Source organism: Biomphalaria glabrata, chromosome 10 (genome assembly GCF_947242115.1).
Source record: "Biomphalaria glabrata chromosome 10, xgBioGlab47.1, whole genome shotgun sequence".
Classification (NCBI taxonomy): domain Eukaryota; kingdom Metazoa; phylum Mollusca; class Gastropoda; family Planorbidae; genus Biomphalaria; species Biomphalaria glabrata.
The window spans coordinates 30,292,867-30,315,112 of NC_074720.1; the positions used below are offsets into that span (position 1 = coordinate 30,292,867).

Genomic DNA, 22,246 nt, shown 5'->3' on the forward strand with positions numbered 1-22,246 from the left:
AAAAAAGTTCAATAAATTAAAAAATTTGGACAATAATTTTCGTTTGAATTTTGGGCTTTTGAACAAAGATAAGAATCGACATCATGATAGCAACCAATAGCAAAAAACATTTAACGAACCTAAAGCAAGTCTAATTCAAACATAGTCATGTTGATAATCTTAACGTGTTATTGATTACTGTGTAATAAAGTGTTATTGTTTTTTTTTCTAAAATAAGCAAAGTAAGATAATTGTACATTATGTCACCAGGAAAAAATTTCATTGACAAAAAATACCAGATTTCAACAACTGACCAGGTCCAGTATATATTGTTTACTTTTTAAAAGAGCATAACTTAACCCACGACATTGTTTTTTGTGAAGAGAAAAAAAAAAAGAAAGAAAGATTTAGATGGGTGAAACGAAATTGATATCACATTCTTCTTTTTCATCTTTACAAATATTTTAGAGCTCTCCTTTTTTCCTATTTAGTTTTTAATATCTAGGTCAGTGCTGTTTCGCTATAGTTTTATTCACTTTTTTCTTTTAGGTCAAGGTTGCTGAATATCGATCTGTTTCTAGGAAGTATCTGAGGTTCTAAAACTATAAGTCTTTTAAATTATGAATAGAGCCTCAATCTATTAATCAATAGCAACCTCTCTTTTACACAATCAACATTTGTGGCTCCCTTGTTGCTGTGGAGTTATTATTTCGACCTGAGGGTAAATACTTTTATTAATCAAATTGAAAAAGGTGAAAACGATCTGAATATTGCTGGACTACATTGTCAAGTATTTACTCAAAGAGAAGAGATCATATGATCATAACTCTTAAAAATTATTACATATAGCATTATTATCATATCTACAGACTGTGGAGTGATAAAAAGAGCAATAGTCAACTCTGTCCTACTCCATGCCAGACACCAAAACACACACACACACGCAAGAGATATCAAACCAAACATTGTATTGATCGGGTGCCAAAATCAACTTCGATGGAATCTTTAAGGCTAAAGTTGGTAAGTAATCGGGTACAAGATTCATGGTGTTTGGTTTAGACCGCAATTTTTGGATTTGATCAGCGAGTCTCAGAAGGTTGGGGGCGATAGGGGCAACTCGTCTCAAGTTGGGCATTTGAGGTGAAGTTCACTTTTCTGTGACCAAGAGATGAACAAAGTTCTTATTTAACCACTACACACTTGCACACATACACACACACAACTCACCTCCAAACAGATGTTGAGACAAATGGTTATTTCTATTTAAAAAAAAGAATGAGTTAATGAGTCAAACTTCCCGTCTTGCTCAAGGAGTCAAGCTAGAGACCCTCAAATCGGAGGTCGAGAGGTCAGCGTGATATTATGTTATAGGGAAATATTGGCCTTTTAAGAGTTTCGTAGTTATGTGCAGTGCAAATAAATAGTCAATGTTCATTGTGTTAGATAAGTATTGAGATAAGTATTGAGATAAGTATTGAGATAAGTATTGAGATAAGTATTGAGATAAGTATTGAGAACTGTATACCTGAACCGAGATACCAAATAATTTTAGAATCATTGGCATATTGTCTCTCTGCAAACTTAGTGTAAACATTGCAGTCTTTGACTTTGATCACTTGGTGAATATATTCTATTTTTATTTTGTTTTACTTTTGAAGTGCAGGCTTATAAAATGAAAGAAAATGATATAAACTGTTGTCATACTTTTCTTTTATTTATCGTTTACATTATTTCTTTAGTTATCGATCTCCTATTTCGTGATTTGAGTTGTATTCTATATTTAGATTTAGATTCTATTATATTATTCTGTCACTCTTCCCTGAGCTTTACACGTTCAGATTTCAAAACCAAAAGAAAAAAAAAATGTTTTCGTCAGATCGTTAGGAATTTTAATAAATGAAATTACAATAGAGCCATAGAGTTATTTCTTTGTAAAGTCTAAGCCACTAAATTTTTATCTGCCAAGAAATTTAAATCTCATTTTCCAAGAAACTTTGACTTTTTTTCCCTAACCCTAAAACTATATCAAAATTTATTTTACACCGAGTCCAAGTCAAGAATCATGGAAGTGAAGATACACTTACAGCTAGATTGGTACAACAACCGGAATTATTAACATTTAGTTAGTACACAGTACTTACCCTTAGATTCATGTCAGACAGATACTCTGAAAAAAAAATTTAAGATTTTTTAATAGTTTCAGTATTTTCAAAGTTTGTATGCGCATTTCCATGAAAGTATTAAACTAACCCTAGACCTAGCTCTAGACCTAGACCTAACCCTAACCCTAGACCTAACTCTAGACCTAACCCTAACCCTAGACCTAACTCTCCATGATTCAATATTTCATCTGTGCTATTCTTCATAAGAATCAGATACATAACGCAAAAGAACATTCGTTGGGGAAAGTAAAGGTCGTTGTGCTGGCCACATTACACTCTCGGTAACCGTGGGCCACAGAAACATATTAACTTGACATCATCGCAAGGTCTGAAAAGGGAATTTTTTTTATTATGTACATCAGGCTACTTATGAAAATGGGGGTAAGGTAAAGGTCATGTGACTATCCAGTAACGTATGACATTGGGGTTAAGGTAAAGGTCATGTGACAAGCTATCCAGTAACGTATGACAATAGGGTTAAGGTAAAGGTCATGTGACATGCTATCTAGTTACTTATGACAATAGGGTTAAGGTAAAGGTCATGTGACATGCTATCCAGTTACTTATGACAATAGGGGTAAGGTAAATGTCATGTGACATGCTATCCAATTACTTATGACAATAGAGGTAAGGTAAAGGTCATGTGACATGCTATCTAGTTACTTATGACAATAGGGTTAAGGTAAAGGTCATGTGACATGCTATCCAGTTACTTATGACAATAGTGGTAAGGTAAAGGTCATGTGACATACTATCCAGTAACGTATGACAATGGGGTTAAGGTAAAGGTCATGTGACAAGCTATCCAGTAACGTATGACAATAGGGTTAAGGTAAAGGTCATGTGACATGCTATCTAGTTACTTATGACAATAGGGTTAAGGTAAAGGTCAAGTGACAAGCTATCCAATTACTTATGACAATAGGGTTAAGGTAAAGGTCATGTGACATGCTATCCACTTACTTATGACAATAGGGGTAAGGTAAAGGTCATGTGACATGCTATGAATTTACTGTTGTCAATGAGAAAGGAAAGTGTTGCGTGAGTTTATCGACTTCAAATAATGTCATTCGTCGAACACTTGTGAGACGTGAACAAGCTCTTGACTACACGAGACAAGTGTCTCCAAACGTTCAAACGTTTAGCGACGTAATTTGCACTATTGGTTTGAGGTTGGGGTTGGGATGTCTGACATTGGACCATTGACTAAAACATGTTCTGGACACGAGTGTTAGGGTTGGGATGTCTGACTTTAGACCATTGACTGAAACATGTTCTGGACACGAGTGTTAGGGTTGGGATGTCTGACTTTAGACCATTGACTGAAACATGTTCTGGACACGAGTGTTAGGGTTGGGATGTCTGACTTTAGACCATTGACTGAAACATGTTCTGGACACGAGTGTTAGGGTTAGGATGTCTGACATTGGTCCATTGACTAAAACATGTTCTGGACACGAGTGTTAGGGTTTGGATGTCTGACATTGGACCATTGACTAAAACATGTTCTGGACACGAGTGTTAGGGTTTGGATGTCTGACATTGGACCATTGACTAAAACATGTTCTGGACACGAGTGTTAGGGTTTGGATGTCTGACATTGGTCCATTGACTAAAACATGTTCTGGACACGAGTGTTAGGGTTTGGATGTCTGACATTGGACCATTGACTAAAACATGTTCTGGCCATGATCGCCATGGCGAATTTCACATGTTTTCAATTGACCTCAAAACATGGTCACATTAAATCAAGGTCACATTAAAACAGGTTTAGGTTTTGCCGGTAATTTCTGCGAAAACTTAGCATAATGAGCAATATCCGGTCAATGTTCCGAGTAGATTCCTTTTATAAACAAATATATATTATAGAGATACTCGGATTGAACATTCGTTTTTCAGGATTTGATTTATATATCTATGGTATATGTTTTGACATATCTTAATTTTGAATTGAATTTATGCTTAAACAAGAATAACATTTAAAATACTTTTTTTAATACAATACCTCAATAATACAGCTTACAATAGAATAGAATATTTAAAAAACAGTTGTTGTTGTTTTTTTTAGCTCAGATTAGGTCTCAAATTCGTGATGTTGGCACCGTCAGCTTTTTGATTGAACGGTTCTACCAATTAGACCATCGTGACACGCGTGCCGGAAATTCCTAAAGCCACCAGGCCGGAAAAACATGGGCACAAGTAAAAACAAGACCGAAATAAGGTCACAGAAGTCACCGCTCCGCCTTTGCTCACTTAAGACAATTAACACTTTAATACAGCGATTTGGTAATGTAGAATAAGCAATAGAAATATTTTTTTTTTGTTTAAAACCAAAGCTTATTTAAGGGAAAGTACCGCTAATTACTGCCATTTATCTGAACATGACATAGATTAGCTCCCTTTCTGCTCTATAATACACTATTAATTAATGAGTACTAAATGATGAACTAATTGGTTAATTTTTGGATCGATTCGTGTATTGTCATCGACTAGGAATAAAAGTTTGCAAAATTTCAACTGGATCCGAGAATGAAAAGTGGGTAAAAATCCATATATACATCCAAGTCTCTCATTAAGTAGCATTTTCCCAACTAATCACCAACATTAATTAATTGGTTAATTTTTTGGATTAATTCATGTCTTGTCAGGTTCAATGAATTATTGTGCAAAGTTTTAACCTGACCAGAGAATGGGAAAAAAGTATGTTCAAACTTTTTATCATACAGACCAACAGACAGACAAGCAGAGTGAGTTGATATAAGCTTTGTAAAACTAGAGCTAACATCAATCTACTATCACAACAATATCGTCACTAGTAAAATGGAACTGTCATTTGTTCTGCTCTGGTTCGGGTTTCGCCAGTTGTCAGTACTTACTGAAGTGTCCTGACACATAGACAACTATTGACAAATGTAAAAATTCATTTGTCTGTTTGTGTGTGTGCGTGTTTGTGTGTGTGTGCGTGTGTAAAGCTATCAGAATAAGCCTACACAAGTACTTCCTACTCATGTTGACATGGAATGGGAGAACATTTCTCTTGGAATAATGTAGATTATAGACCATTGTATACAATTTACTAAAGTTTACTCTCAAAAGAAATATAGCTCGTTGCGCAATATAGACCAATCTTCACTTTATAGCAATATAGACCAATCTTCACTTTATAGCAATATAAACCAATCTTCACTATATAGCAATATAGACCAATCTTCACTTTATAGCAATATAGACCAATCTTCACTTTATAGCAATATAGACCAATCTTCACTCTATAGCAATATAGACCAATCTTCACTTTATAGCAATATAGACCAATCTTCACTTTATAGCAATATAGACCAATCTTCACTCTATAGCAATATAGACCAATCTTCACTTTATAGCAATATGGATCAATACATTAAGTTGAAGTAAATATTATCCAATTTTCATTAGACCAAAGTAACCTTTTATAGATTGTTAACAACCTAGATAGATAGATAGATAGATAGATAGATAGATAGATAGATAGATAGATACTAGAATAGATATTAAGATAGATGGATACTCAGATTGATCGATACTAAGATAGATATACTAAGATAAATAGAAAGATATATATATATATATTTATATTTATATATATATATATATATATATATATATATATATAATATATATATATATATATATATATATATATATATATATATATATATATATATATATATATATATATATATATATATATATATATATATATATATATATATATATATATATATATATATATATATATATATATATATATATATATATATATATATATATATATATATATATATATAGATAGATAGATAGATAGATAGATAGATTGATAGATAGATAGATTGATAGATAAATAGATAGATAGATAGATAGATAGATAGATAGATAGATAGATAGATAGATAGATAGATAGATAGATAGATAGATAGATGACAAAGTTAATTGTAAATTTATTTTTTCACATACAGATTTGATAGTAAATGAAGTAAATAGAAACCCCTATACTTTTCGAAACGATGTTTAATTGAACACATTGCAATAGCCACTATTAGATACTTTTTTAAAAGTGTGGAGCCCTGCAGTGGAAATGAACACTTTGAAATATTGCTCGGGTATTTCATACTTCGATTTCTTGTCATTACCTATACATTTTTTTTGTCCTTTTTTATTGGACCCTAATAAAAGTGTGCATTTTTTTTTTGCAATATTTTTTAATCTCAATAAATCTGTCTTCAATCTATCTTTCTCTATTTCTCTATTCATCTTACTTTCTCTTTCTCACTCTCTCTTACTCACGTTATCTCTCACTTTTGATCTCTCATTTTTTCTTACCCTTTCTGCTTCTCTCTCTGTCCGCCCTTTCCTTCTATAGCATAGTCCCCATCCTTTTCTAAAACACAACAGTTAATCCTTTAATCCACAGACACACTTCCATAACACAACATTTAATCCTTTAATCCACAGACACACTTCCATAACACAACAGTTAATCCTTTAATCCACAGACACACTTCCATAACACTACACTTAATCATTTAATCCACAGACACACTTCCATAACACAACAGTTAATCCTTTAATCCACAGACACACTTCCATAACACAACAGTTAATCCTTTAATCCACAGACACACTTCCATAACACAACATTTAATCCTTTAATCCACAGACACACTTCCATAACACTACACTTAATCATTTAATCCACAGACACACTTCCATAACACAACAGTTAATCCTTTAATCCACAGACACACTTCCATAACACAACAGTTAATCCTTTAATCCACAGACACACTTCCATAACACAACATTTAATCCTTTAATCCACAGACACACTTCCATAACACAACAGTTAATCCTTTAATCCACAGACACACTTCCATAACACTACACTTAATCATTTAATCCACAGACACACTTCCATAACACAACAGTTAATCCTTTAATCCACAGACACACTTCCATAACACAACAGTTAATCCTTTAATCCACAGACACACTTCCATAACACAACAGTTAATCCTTTAATCCACAGACACACTTCCATAACACAACACTTAATCCTTAATCCACAGACACACTTCCATAACACAACAGTTAATCCTTTAATGCACAGACACACTTCCATAACACTACACTTAATCCTTTAATGCACAGACACACTTCCATAACACAACACTTAATCCTTTAATCCAGAGACGCACTTCCATAACATAACAATTTATCATTTAATCCACAGACACACTTCTATAACACAAAAGTTTATCCTTTAATCCACAGACACACTTTCATATCACAACATTTAATCCTTTAATCCACAGACACACTTCCATAACACGAAAGTTTATCCTTTAATCCACAGACACACTTCCATAACACAACAGTTAATCCTTTAATCCACAGACACACTTCCATAACACAACAGTTAATCCTTTAATCTACAGACACACTTCCTTAGCACAACAGTTGATTCTTTAATCCACAGACACACAACAGTTAATCCTTTCATCCACAGACACACTTCCATTGCGACACACACGACTAACGTAACGTCACTCATACACCCATACTAGCCAAGAGGGGCGTTGATCCCACTCAGAAAGTCACTGCAATAGAAACGCCCTTGTTGGCGCCTCCGTGGCATCGTGCCCACATGAAGCATGTTAAGTATAGAGGATTTAATTTGGTAGGTTAGTTTATACCGTTACGCCTTAAATAAGTCAGGCATATGGTCAACGAATGGGCCAACATGTAACACATAAATCTGAATCAAAGTAAGGTCCTTAAGATGTCCCTTACATCTTCGGGAGATGTCCTGAACATGTTCTCTTTATATTCTCAAGATGTTTTTAAGATGTGCTTATGATGTTCTAAAGGTGTCTTTAAGAAAAGATAGATGTCCTCAAGATGTTATGAAGATGTTCTAAAAGATGTCCTCAAGATGTTATGAACATGTTCTAAAAGATGTCCTCAAGATGTTATGAACATGTTCTAAAAGATGTCCTCAAGATGTTATGAAGATGTTCTAAAAGATGTCCTCAAGATGTTATGAACATGTTCTAAAAGATGTCCTGTGTTCTTGAAGTGAGTTTACACTTCCATTGCGACAGTTTTTCTTTCATTATATGAAAGTACCATATAACAAGCTCATACAATCTTGGATAGTCTACCTGAACCAGGATCTATCATGCACAAGGCATGAATACAGAGTGGGTTCTATCATGCACAAAACATGAATACAGAGTGGGGCGAGAACGTTTTGTTGAATGTCGTTGTGTATATCTTATAAATGAGTTGATAAAATCTCACTTCTTATTTTATTGATATCTCGAAGGCTTCATCTGCTGTCGATGGTAACTCCGTTTAACTGTCAAAATAGTTGTGCCGAAACTGTAAGCATGTGCGCCTGGTTGAACAAAGCTTTCCGTCTGGAAGAGGCCCAATCTAATGTCTATATTTAACACTACTATTTACAATCCGAACGCAAGGACTAGAATACTTTGCGGAAGACCGAGCACACCGGGACCCTCCTGCCACTTTCCCATAGTTTACCAAGCTAACCTTGCAGGACTTGCCTTTGATGAAGCAGCCTCTTGAGGAACGGCGCCTGGATTTTAGCAGGGTCGTGAACGCTGGCTTGCAACTCCGCATTGTGCAATGGGAAGGCTATCCTTTCCACCCGAGTTGAGACAGGGTAGCTGCAAAACACTCTCTCTATTCCTACGTCTGAGCCTTGTGGGCATGCTTTTTAATACCCTTTGATATTAATACGTGACAGTGTCATTATGGCTTTTGCAAGTTTCTTCAAGTCTTTTAGAAGAAATGAGTCAAACTACGATATCATTTGAAACTTAATCTAACTTTCTGTGAAACTAGACAGGTTGACAACGATAACGTGACTATTGATTGAGACTTTTAATCTTTGGTTAACCAACTCTCAAAACGTGTTGTAGAGTTTTGCATTAAAATATATTGTGTGCACTAAACTACAGGACGCGCGGTGGCTGAGTGGTAAAGCAATTGGCTTCCGAATCGGAGGGTCCCGGGTTCCAAGCTTTGTGAAGACTGGGATTTTTAATTTCATTATCTTCTGGGTGCCTCTAAGCCCACCCAGCTCTAATGGGTACCTGATATTAGTTAGGGAAAATAAGAGCGGTTGGTCGTTGTGCTGGCCACATGACTCTCTTGTTATCTGTTGGCCACAGAAAAAGTAGACCTTTACATAAGCTGCCTTGTAGATCTCAAGGTCTGAAAGGGGAACTTTACTTCAATGAACAACGACAAATCTGACCTATTACTGAAATGTGAAAACTTTCTGTCTTGAAGATTCTTTGTCACTATAGTTGAAAGTTAGCAGATATTAGATTTAGATTAAGATAATGCATCATGCAGTTTACTTTTTTTTATGACAGTAAAATGACAAACAGATGCCTAGCTTTTAAGGGGGAGGATATGTATATTCGAGTTGTTTTTTTAACAAAATGGAGGAAAATCCATAATTGGTCAGTTTTCTGGTGTATGCTGTTTACAGAATATGGAAATATTGATGAATTCTAATAAGTAGAACATTTTAAACCACATAATCACGTTTGTGCACTTTCTTTTTAGCGCTGTGCAATCTAGTTCAACTAAAAAAAGGTTAGCATATTATGGTGAATATCCTTTAGCATTAGCATCTCCAGAAAAAGTGTTTTGTATTTTTGTATTTGTATGCAACCTCAGAAGTTCAATGTCGTAGTTTATCGTTGTGTACAGGACTCAGAGCTAGAGAGTTGATTCAAAAGTTTGAATACACTGCAGAAAATTTTGTGGGATATTTTATAGTCATGAATCGTGAAATGGATCAACCTTCAATTCATAGTAAAACAAGAGAGACGAAGAGCAAAAGAGAGCTAGAAAGAGAGAAAGAAAAAGAGAGAAAAAGAGAATGAGAAAGAGAAAGAGAAAAAGAAATTGAAATTAAATACAATTTGCTCGTGTCTAATAATGTCATTGACAAAATATCAGATCAGAATGTCTTCGACAAAACCGAAAGGGATTTATAAACAACATCACACCCGAATGTCATTGGCAAAACATCACAGCAGAATGTCATTGACAAAACATCACAGCAGAATGTCATTAGCAAACCATCACAGCAGAATGTCATTGACAAAACATCACAGCAGAATGTCATTGACAGAACATCTGATGTTATCAACTAATCACCACATCATCATGACATTGACAAAATCTTAGATTACCAACTACAAAATAACAGCACTTCATCAACAAAGGCTCAAAATGTCATCACCATTGCCTCAAAATGTCATTACAATTACCTCAAAATGTCATCACCATTGCCTCAAAATGTCATCACCATTGCCTCAAAATGTCATCACCATTACCTAAAAATGTCATCACCATTACCTCAAAATGTCATCACCATTGCCTCAAAATGTCATCACCATTGCCTCAAAATGTCATCACCATTGCCTCAAAATGTCATCACCATTGCCTCAAAATGTCATCACAAGTAACTCAAAATGTCATCACCATTACCTCAAAATGTCATCACCATTGCCTCAAAATGTCATCACCATTGCCTCAAAATGTCATCACCATTGCCTCAAAATGTCATCACCATTGCCTCAAAATGTCATCACAAGTAACTCAAAATGTCATCACCATTACCTCAAAATGTCATCACCATTGCCTCAAAATGTCATCACCATTGCCTCAAAATGTCATCACCATTGCCTCAAAATGTCATCACCATTGCCTCAAAATGTCATCACCATTGTCTCAAAATGTCATCACAATTAACTCAAAATGTCATCACAATTGCCTCAAAATGTCATCACCATAGCCTCAAAATGTCATCACCATTGCCTCAAAGTGTCATCACCATTGCCTCAAAATGTCATCACCATTGTCTCAAAATGTCATCACAATTAACTCAAAATGTCATCACAATTGCCTCAAAATGTCATCACCTTTGCCTCAAAATGTCATCACCATTGCCTCAAAATGTCATCACAATTAACTCAAAATGCCATCAAGAAAATATCAAAATATTTTAAAAATTGCAGGGTGTTATAGACAAAACAATGGCATGTCATCGACCAAGTCTCAGAATGTCTTCAAGAAGGTCTCAAAATGTCACAGACAAAAGCTTACAATGGCAATCGACATGATTAGAAAGAAATAACAAGACAGAACACTTGCACTGTTCGACCATTGAAAACGTCAGTGATATCGCGTTCTACTTCTATCTGTGGTTCTCCCAAGAGGAGTCATGGCAAACTTTGATAAGAGACGCTTGATGGGGGGCCCTTCTAGTCAAGCGTCCACGTTATCTCGTTCATCAAGTGGAGGACACTTCAAGAGGGGAATCAGACAAAAGTCAAAAAATACATAAAACTTGACGCGCTTATGATTTTCAGCGAGAAATTCGATCGATTCCATTGGTTACTTTCGCCACTTGAAAATCAACTCTGAATCAAAGTAGTTTATTGAAAACATTAAAAATAAGAAATCTTATTACTATCGGACTATCGTTTGATTTCGAATGTTCGTGTGTGAGTGAGAGTGTATGCAATTGGATATTGCAGCTGGGGTGGACTAGATGTCCACTCGGCCCGGGCCTTTCTATACAATCCGGCCCACGCATTGTATATGGGCATCCAATTCTAGGTGTACCTTTCTTCGAAATCTTTATGTTAAGTTTGATAATGTATCGATAACTGTACACATGCACTATATTTTTTTATAAGAAATATAGGCCTTTTTTATTCCTGTTTTAATCGCTAAGTGTGTAGACCCTAAAAGAATGGAGCATACCAGTAACACTGTAAAATGAAAATGGCCCCTTTTATAAGAGAATATAAAAAAAAACGTTTAACAATTTAATACGTGTCCTAGTGACATCCATGCGGCCCTTTCGGTGGCCCTGCAACTGTAACTCTATAATACTCTACATCAATATAATACAGAGATGCCATTTGTATCCTGCGTTCTGAATGGACAAGAAGATTGGCTAGAAAAAGGCATAACTATTAACGTTAGTCCATTTTAAACCACCCGAACTGTCTTTCTATCGTGGGTTAGTAAAAGCCTTTAAAGAAATTGCCACTATGTGTGAATTCATACAACTTTGCTTTGATATTTATATATTTATTTAGCCTTCAGACATATCAGCCTTGGGTTAATGCTTAGCTTATGACTGTAGAAAAAAAACATCTCGGAATTAAAGCACTTTATGTATGTGAATGATTCAAGCGTTTGTGTGTATCTAGAATCTAATTTGACTCGTATAGGTCAGAGTGTGTGTGTATCTAGAATCTAATTTGACTCGTATAGGTCAGAGTGTGTGTGTATCTAGAATCTAATTTGACTCGTATAGGTCAGAGTGTGTGTGTATCTAGAATCTAATTTGACTCGTATAGGTCAGAGTGTGTGTGTATCTAGAATCTAATTTGACTCGTATAGGTCAGAGTGTGTGTGTATCTAGAATCTAATTTGACTCGTATAGGTCAGAGTGTGTGTGTATCTAGAATCTAATTTGACTTGTGTTTGTCAGTTAGAATTAAAGAGAGAAGACCGAAAGTGTGTAAGTATGGAGAGAGGTCTGTTGAGAGTGTGTGATGTAAAGGAAGGTAAAATAATTTTCGTGTGTACATTGGTACCTAGGTCCTTGTTGCTTTCTAAAGAGTTACGTTTAAGAAGGACACAGACGACACTTGGAGTGAGCCATTAGTCTAGAGACACGTTGTGACTGTATTAAAGTTAGAAGATCTGTAACAATGTAGAAATGTCAAAATGCGTAAGCCATGTATCAAAAGTTTTGTTTTTTTAAATGATTAAAGAAATTAACCTATTGGCCCCGTCCTTAGTCATATAACTCTGTGTCTACTCTTGTTATTTCGACTTAACGTAAACTTTTAAGTGAAACTCCTCATGATTTTAAAGAACTAGGCTAAGATGGAATCCAGAAAATCATGTTGAATTAAAAAAAATCCTTTAACATTTTTTTGAATAGTCCATAAAGTCAGAGAATAAATCAAATCTTTACCATGGTCAAACAGCGCATTAAGGATTCTAGATACAACAATTGTTTCTAATTTTCATAATTTCGGTCACGGCGACATGATTTAAGAGTTTCCGGATATCACGAAATGACCCTGGCCTAGATTTTAACATCCGCGCAGGATTTGCCAGACAGTTTGAAGAGTTAGACAGAAATGACGGCTTATTGCTGGCCATCATTGCCTGGAGATGATGGACTGGACGGGTACCACACCTAGTCTATATTTGTTGACGTATAGCTCTTGCAGCACACGCCTGCACTCGTGTACCTAGAATAGTTCTCGAGTGGAGTTGTCGTTTAGCGGAACACTTCATGATCAGACGGACATTCCAGGCTGGTCAAGAGCACTGGCCAATGTCCTTATCCCTCCCCGTCTTTTTGTAAATGTCATCTATACTATTTTAAAGTGTCTACCTAAATATAATGGTCTAACAGCGGTCCTCAGCCTTTTTAGCGTGGCGACCCCTTTTACTATTCCCAACTTTGCGGCGACCCCGAACAGTAAAATTATTTTCGTTCTTATATGCCTAGGTAACTGTGCTTTTGCTACTGGTATACAACGTAACGCAAATAAGAATGTATTGCCCAAATTGTATGTTTAATTACAAATCAATATGTCATTGCCGTCTAGTCTTGAAATATATTTCTTCATATAATTCAATTCCAAATAAATACAATTTTATGGCGTGCATTTAATTAACTCGTGTATTAGGTATCCACTATAGTAATGCTCCATACGCATGTGACAGTTTCAAAAGTATGGAGGAGTATAGACAGTGATCAGGGTAATAGTAAACTACATTGTTACAATTGTTGTGGCAGTTTGACATTCTTTCTGTTCCACCAGAGGAGGAATTCTTGGGAAGGTCTTTGTAAGATCACAAAGAATGTCATCTTCTGCATCAAGTCTTCTTCTGTATTTAGCTATACATGAGAACTTACCGGCTGGTAAACCCAAGTTACCCCCAAAATATATTATTGAAAATGAAAGATGAGAGTGCAATACAGACAAAGTGGATGCAAACACCAAATCTAGATTTGTGTTATTGACATTTAAATGAAATCATTTTTGGCTACATCTCTATTAATGAGTTCAATAAACTTTGTCTGCGGAACATCTTCAACTTTGACTGTGAATGGACTTCTGGCAAGCTGTGTTAGATTTGGAAAGTAGGATGAAAGTTCTTCCGCAAGCACTCACAAATGTTCTTTCACAAATTATCTTTTGTTTTCTTTATCAGGTTCAATGTCATTTTTCTCATTTGATACATTTGGCAACATGGAAATAGTATTTTCCTGACAGTTTGTTTGTCAATTGTTTGTCAGTTTGTTTTATTCTAAAGGACCGGATTACTTCCAGACAACTTGAGAGACATGTTTGTTGGTCCCTGGATAAAGTTTTTCTTTCCTTCTTGTCATTCTAGTGACTGTGTCTTCAAGTTAGTAATATTTAATATTTATTGATTTCGTGCCCTCTATGACGTTTGGCACTCATTCAGTAGCAGAGGTTGAAATCTAGAGTCATACTGGCAAGCTTCCTGTACCATCTGTACAAACATCACTAATAGTTTTCAACTTTTCCAACAAATTTTATCATTTTTCTGATATCCATCTCGTATTGTAGTACTATCAGTTAGTTTGCAAATGATAGACTCGACTTTAAGATCGTCATCATTTATATACTCCGATATGTTAACACGCTAATTGATCTCATAGCTCAGATGTTGAATATCAAAATAAAGTTGCAGTTATTTAGCTTTCAGAAAAATAAATAGATTCTCATTAATAAGCTTCGTTACAAATGAAACACAGTAATTTTTATATTTCTGCTTGTACTATTGAAGTTGGACCAAACCGTCAATAAATCAATGTAATATTTTCTGTTCTTAATGGTTCATTTCCATGGGCTCTTCACTGGTGAAAATATTTCATTTCAATAGAAACGAGAATCCATTGCTAGCTAGAATCTCTTTTCACTTTCGTCACGACGTTACCATACAAATAATAACTACGATTCCACATCGTATTTCCATTAAGACAATAAACAAAAAAAAAACCCAATGACCTCTGTGTTTAACAAATTCTAACTTCAGAACGAGGTAACTTTGTCTATTAATACATTGGGTCTCTTGCTGAACACCTCGTGCAGTCATAGGGTACAGAGTGGTGCGCAAACAAGATGGCGTAATCAGGGATATGACGTCAGAGACCTGTCAAGCATCGTGACTGCCGGTCGACAATGCTGGCGTGGATTTTTTTGTTTCCTGAACTGCTAATAATTCTAATTTTAAAATACACTTGTTGTTAGAATTCTTTTAATGTCACTAGTTGAGTGGGATAGACTAAAATAAAACAGATACACTGCATCATCTAATGGTATTGCTATTAATAACAGGCTGGTTATGGGTTGCTGAATATCAAGTTGTATATAACGTAACAGTTACTATTCGTAAGAGACACTTGTAAAACAAATAGGAACTTACTGAGAGTGAGAAAATCCGGAATATCCAGATACGACATTGTAATGAGGTCTATGTATGCAGATGTTCACTGTGATCCAATTGTTGGATAGATGGAGATTGAAATCTTGATCTTGCAGCTGGCTAGGTCTTCACTCTCAAAGAGGCCTTCAAAAAAAAAAAGACAATTTTAAAAAATATGCACACTAAATAAAAAACAAAAGAAATAAGAAAATGAGATTAAATCAATACGTTATTGCTCTAGCATTAATTATTTCCATAAATGTCCTCAAATGATCGCTCTGGCCTCCAAAGAAAAGAAATCCTCCAAACCCACTTAAATCCGGCCCTGATTGTAAATAGCTTTGTTTGTTATTGTTTCATCACTCGCTTCACATCGTCGTGTTTTGTATTTCGCTCTGTCTGCTTTAAGTAAAATGAAAGAAGAATCACGTCTTTACACTCTCTAAGCGCCTAACAGCCTTAGGAGGACATGAAAGTTGCATCACGTCTTTACACTCTCTAAGCCCCTACCAGCCCTAGGAGGACATGAAAGTTGCATCACGTTTTTACACTCCTAAGCCCCTACCAGCCCTAGGAGGACATGAAAGTTGCATCACGTCTTTACACTCTCTAAGCCCCTACCAGCCCTAGGAGGACATGAAAGTAGCATCACGTCTTACACTCTCTAAGCCCCTACCAGCCCTAGGAGGACATGAAAGTAGCATCACGTCTTACACTCTCTAAGCCCCTACCAGCCCTAGGAGGACATGAAAGTAGCATCACGTCTTACACTAAGCCCCTACCAGCCCTAGGAGGACATGAAAGTAACATCACGTCTTACACTCTCTAAGCCCCTACCAGCCCTAGGAGGACATGAAAGTAGCATCACGTCTTACACTAAGCCCCTACCAGCCCTAGGAGGACATGAAAGTAACATCACGTCTTACACTCTCTAAGCCCCTACCAGCCCTAGGAGGACATGAAAGTAGCATCACGTCTTACACTAAGCCCCTACCAGCCCTAGGAGGACATGAAAGTAGCATCACGTCTTACACTAAGCCCCTACCAGCCCTAGGAGGACATGAAAGTAGCATCACGTCTTACACTAAGCGCCTACCAGCCCTAGGAGGACATGAAAGTAGCATCACGTCTCACACTCTCTTAGCCCCTACCAGCCCTAGGAGGACGTAAAAACCCATTGATGTATATTTAAATAAGTTATCAAGAGTTAACACACGTCATAGCAATTGACGTCATTCTGTCCAAGTGTCGCGGCATGAAAAGAATCATGTTTCAATGGGGTTCATTCACACCTACTCGGTGATGTGGCTGACGGTAAAGAAGAACTGCCTGGTCGTGAGTTTATGAGCTTAGGACTACCGCCATGATGGTCCCAAGTTCAAACCTTCCCTCCCGCCATCCACTGCCGACCTGCTAAGACTGAATGCTCTTTTAGTTCTGAAGAAACGTAAAGATTTGGTAAAACAACAAAAAACTAGAAGACAACGAACTGTTTAGACCACTCTCTCTAGACTGACTTGGTACATATTTTCTACACGTTATTTCTTCCTGTGACCCAATAATCCATCGTCCCGAACAAAAATATGAACCAATCAAACAATTTACCAATTAATTATCTTAATTAATTAAATTTGTTTAATATAGTAAAGGGAAATACATCTTATAATAATGAGATATATTACTGTAAATGTACTACCCTTATATAAGGGGGCGCGATGGCTTAGTCGTTAAGCTCTTGGCTTCCGAACCTGGGGTCCTGGGTTCGAATCTCGGCGAAGACTGTGATTTTGAATTTCGGTATTTTTAGAGCGCCCCAGTGTCCACCCAACTCTAATGAGTACCCGACTTTAGATGGGGAAAGTAAAGGCGGATGGTCGTTGTGCTGGCCACATGACACCCTGCTTATTAACCGGTGGCCAAATAAACAGATGATCTTAACATCATCTGCCCTATAGATCACAAGATTTGTAAGGGGTACTTTACTGTACTTTTACCCTTATATAATTTTTTTTTAACCTTTTTTTATAGTTTGTTTACTTGTAAATCTGTTATGAGAAATTTAGACTAATGTTTATTTTCATATCATACGTCCTCATATAACTTGGCGTCACACCTTCATGGAGGACCTCAGAAGAGTGGACACTAGGTGGGGGGGAGGCTTCAGACATTGCCAATGACAGATCTTTATGGAAACAGCTTGCCGCTCAATGCGCCGAGGGAGGACCTAAGTCTAAGTCTAAGTAAGTCATGATGGAACTTTGACATCCAAATAGAAACTCTCAATGCAGAGAAGAACCAAAAGCTGACCAGGTCTGGTCATATTGTAAGACAGGACTTGACTTTCAAAAGTTGTCCTTCAACGTTCAGGGGAGGGAGCAAGAAGAAAGGGTCAAGGAATATATGGATGGACATCGCGAAAGCGAGAAACTCCCTCCCCCCTTTTCATATTCTTCTAAGAACAGCTGATGACCTGAAAGAGAGGAGTGATTTGGTTACGCGCACTGTCACAGCAATCCTACCACGAGAGTCCAGGCACAGATGAGATAGCCATTTTGGTTATACAAAGGTTTAGAAACCGATGTACTACCCATGACTACGTAATACATTAATACGTAATACATGACTACGTAATACACTAATACGTAATACATGAATACGTAATACATTCATAATTCGAAAAAGACAAACTATTTTTCCGTTTGGCATACAGTATTGTGAAATTTTCTGTTCAAATTATTATATAAAATAATATATAATTTCTAAGGATTTCGTTCTAATAGTACTGTAATTAGAATGATGATATTATGGTCGTAAACGGACTTCTTTGATATTTAGTCTAATAGAAATTTTGTAGTACTTGCGATTGTAGTAAAAAGGCTCTGTTTAATTAGATGTATTTTAATTTTTACTATTATATTTTTAGTTGTTTTTTCCTTATATTTACGCAAACCAAAACTATAAATATATCATTATATTTGAATTTATGATTCAACTTGTATAGTACTGTTAACTGCGTGACAGGGGATCACTTCCCACTCTATCTCAGGATCTACCAGTCTTGGGCTGAATGTCACAAACACACACGATCTCTAGTAGAGCGTGGAGGAATTGACTCCTCATTGTCACAACATAGAATGAAGGTCAACTTTCAAAACTAGGCCGTGACAGCTCACGATTTCTATCTAGCAATTTTCTTAGAAATGCAAGCATCTGTGCAGATTTTTAAAAATGATTTTTTTTTTATTTTCTTCTACATTAGAAAAGTAAATACTCCACATATTGTACATTAATCAATTCCTGCTCTTCCTTTCAATAGTAGAAAATGTTTTAGTCAATCAAATGAAACATGTCCCAGGTAAATATAATGAGTGAATGAACTGAACCATGCACACTTACGAATGAAATATTTGTCTCCTCCAGCCCATTATACGTGTGCAGATCAGGTAAGAGTTTTTTTTGTTTGTTTGTTTTTTACATTGTCCTAAAAACTTTTTTTTTAAACAAACGCACATTTTTTAAGGGGCCATTTTCTCCAGCGTGTATGCCATTACATTTGGGAGTCAGGACCTTTCTTGAGTTCCCAAAGAACTGAACTTTATTGAAAGTGGCGTCGAATCTTTTCAAAGAATGTTAAATATATCTTTCCTGACCTGGTCTTGCACTTCTTAAAATCTCAGTGTACAGACCAGGTATTGAAATCCCCTAACCTTTCAGTTTACTTGATCAGGTCATCACATTTCTTAACATCTCAGTTTTCCAAATTATTAGTATTCTTGTCAATAGCATCATTTCATTTATTAACTAAACATAAATTAAAATTTATGGCTTTAATATAGCGCTGGTTTCATGCTTATAGCATGCTCAGAGAGCTTTTTGGTCCAATCTCAGTTGTGGACCAGTGGGGGGAGAAGGTTTTTCCGTGCTGCCTTTAGGCGCTCAGTAAACACAACTCTGCCCGAGTCGGGTGTCGAACCTCGAGCCCCCTTCATAGGTAGCTCAAGCTAAGTCCAAGCGCACTTAGCCTCTCGACAAAGCTTCCCACAACATAGACCAAAAAAATTATTTTGAAAGCACTTTAACAATGTCCTAACCCAAATGATTGAATTTCAAGTCCCAATTCATACGACCAAGCCTTAGCATGAAACTAGAGCAGAGCGGCCTTGAACTTTAAGGAAAAGAAAGGTTGCGGTTGTCCCGTAAGATGATGTGACTTGACGCTCGTGTTAAGAGCACAGATCTGGTCGCCACTTCCTGGTTTCTGTTAAGAAGGGAACAAGACAGGCCTTGTTGAACTGAGAGCAATGGACCTGGTCGAAACTGATGGAAATAAGTGCTTTATGTAGCCCTCCATGTCGTCTCTATAATTAAGGAAAATAAAGAGGCTACATATGGGATATTTTTGTATAAATAAAGCCTATGTTGTAGCTGTGTCTCGGGGTACAGACTACGGAAGTATCGATAAGCTATGTACTTTATAAAGCAGTTAAATTCTTATAACTTTTATATAATGGCAGAGAAACAAATGTAATACTCTCTTTTAAACGTAGTTGTCAACTAATGGTCTTTCGATAAAGCGTTATTTATAGTTATAATATGTCTATTAAGTCTCTTCTTCTTCTTCTTCTCCTTCTAGCCAGCTTTATTGCTGCTGAGCTGTGAGCTCTTTTGCAGACTGTGCCAAGGAAAAAAAAAGTGTTCTGTTTTCTTCAGTTGTTCAGCACTGCCGTACAGGGTGTTGGTTATGTAATACTCTCTTTAAAGCCTAGTTGTCAACTAATGGTCTTTCGATAAAGCGTATTTATATTTGTACTCTGTCTATTAAGTCTCAAATTTATCCCAATCTCTATTAATCTTTTTGCAATTTTAGTAGATTCTGTTATATCGGAACCATATCGCTTGCCTTTCTTTTTTTTTCTCTAAAAATTTTTTTTTTGCCTTAATAGCAAAAATTGTTTAAAAAAAATCAAAATGTAAATAAAGAATAGAATACTGTGATTAACTTCAATCTCCTACAAAGATCAGGCCTTGGTTTGAAAGGAAGACCACGGTAATGATGGATTTAGCAAAAGAAAATCTAGAAAGTGGTAAAAGTGGTAAAATCGAACTTTACAATTATGTAGATATAATTATCATGAATACGATCACGGTTAAGGATGCATTAATAGGTTTAAATTCGTTTTTATTTCGAATGAAATTATAATGAAAAAAAAATATGTATGTTTTTATACTAGTGACTTTACACCAAATACAAAGATTCCTTTTCATTGATTTTATTTAGATAATTGTTTCAGTTTGCGTTTGATTCTTTCCAGCCCAATGGATTAAAATACATACAAGCTGTAGTCGTAAAAGGAAACACTATAAGAGGAGGTATAATTCAATATGACGAGAGAGGAGGTATGATTCAATATGACGAGAGGAGGTATGATTCAATATGACGAGAGGAGGTATGATTCAATATGACGAGAGGAGGTATGATTCAATATGACGAGAGGAGGTATGATTCAATATGACGAGAGGAGGTATGATTCAATATGACGAGAGGAGGTATGATTCAATATGACGAGAGGAGGTATGATTCAATATGACGAGAGGAGGTATGATTCAATATGACGAGAGGAGGTATGATTCAATATGATGAGAGGAGGTATGATTCAATATGACGAGAGGAGGTATAATTCAATATGACGAGAGGAGGTATGATTCAATATGACGAGAGGAGGTATGATTCAATATGACGAGAGGAGGTATGATTCAATATGACGAGAGGAGGTATGATTCAATATGATGAGAGGAGGTATAATTCAATATGACGAGAGGAGGTATGATTCAATATGACGAGAGGAGGTATGATTCAATATGACGAGAGGAGGTATGATTCAATATGATGAGAGGAGGTATAATTCAATATGACGAGAGGAGGTATGATTCAATATGATGAGAGGAGGTATGATTCAATATGACGAGAGGAGGTATCATTCAATATGATGAGAGGAGGTATGATTCAATAAGACTAGAGGAGGTATCATTCAATATGATGAGAGGAGGTATAATTCAATATGACGAGAGGAGGTATCATTCAATATGATGAGAGGAGGTATAATTCAATATGACGAGAGGAGGTATCATTCAACATGACGAGAGGAGGTATGATTCAATATGATGAAAGGAGGTATGATTCAATATGACGAGAGGAGGTATAATTCTATGACGAGAGGAGGTATAAGTCTATGGCTAGAGGAGGTATGATTCAGTATGACGAGAGGAGGTATGATTCAATATGATGAAAGGAGATATGATTCAATATGACGAGAGGAGGTATAATTCTATGACGAGAGGAGGTATAAGTCTATGGCTAGAGGAGGTATGATTCAGTATGACGAGAGGAGGTATGATTCAATATAATGAAAGGAGGTATGATTCAATATGACGAGAGGAGGTATAATTCTATGACGAGAGGAGGTATAAGTCTATGGCTAGTGGAGGTATGATTCAGTATGACGAGAGGAGGTAGGATTCAATAT

General features: G+C 36.1%; 1 protein-coding gene across 2 annotated transcripts in view; it reads right to left on the reverse strand.

The window, feature by feature from the left end:
* LOC106051751 (ETS-related transcription factor Elf-1-like) overlaps positions 1–22,246 on the reverse strand; it is a 121,743-nt gene that overhangs the window by 69,403 nt on the left and 30,094 nt on the right. For both annotated transcript variants that reach the window (XM_056043037.1, XM_056043038.1), the window contains exons 2-3: positions 15,723–15,866; positions 2,121–2,146 (exon numbers count right to left, since the gene is read on the reverse strand). In XM_056043037.1, the coding sequence (XP_055899012.1) occupies positions 2,121–2,146; positions 15,723–15,759 (63 nt within the window). In that variant the 5' untranslated portion in view covers positions 15,760–15,866. The remainder of the gene's footprint in view (positions 1–2,120; positions 2,147–15,722; positions 15,867–22,246) is intronic.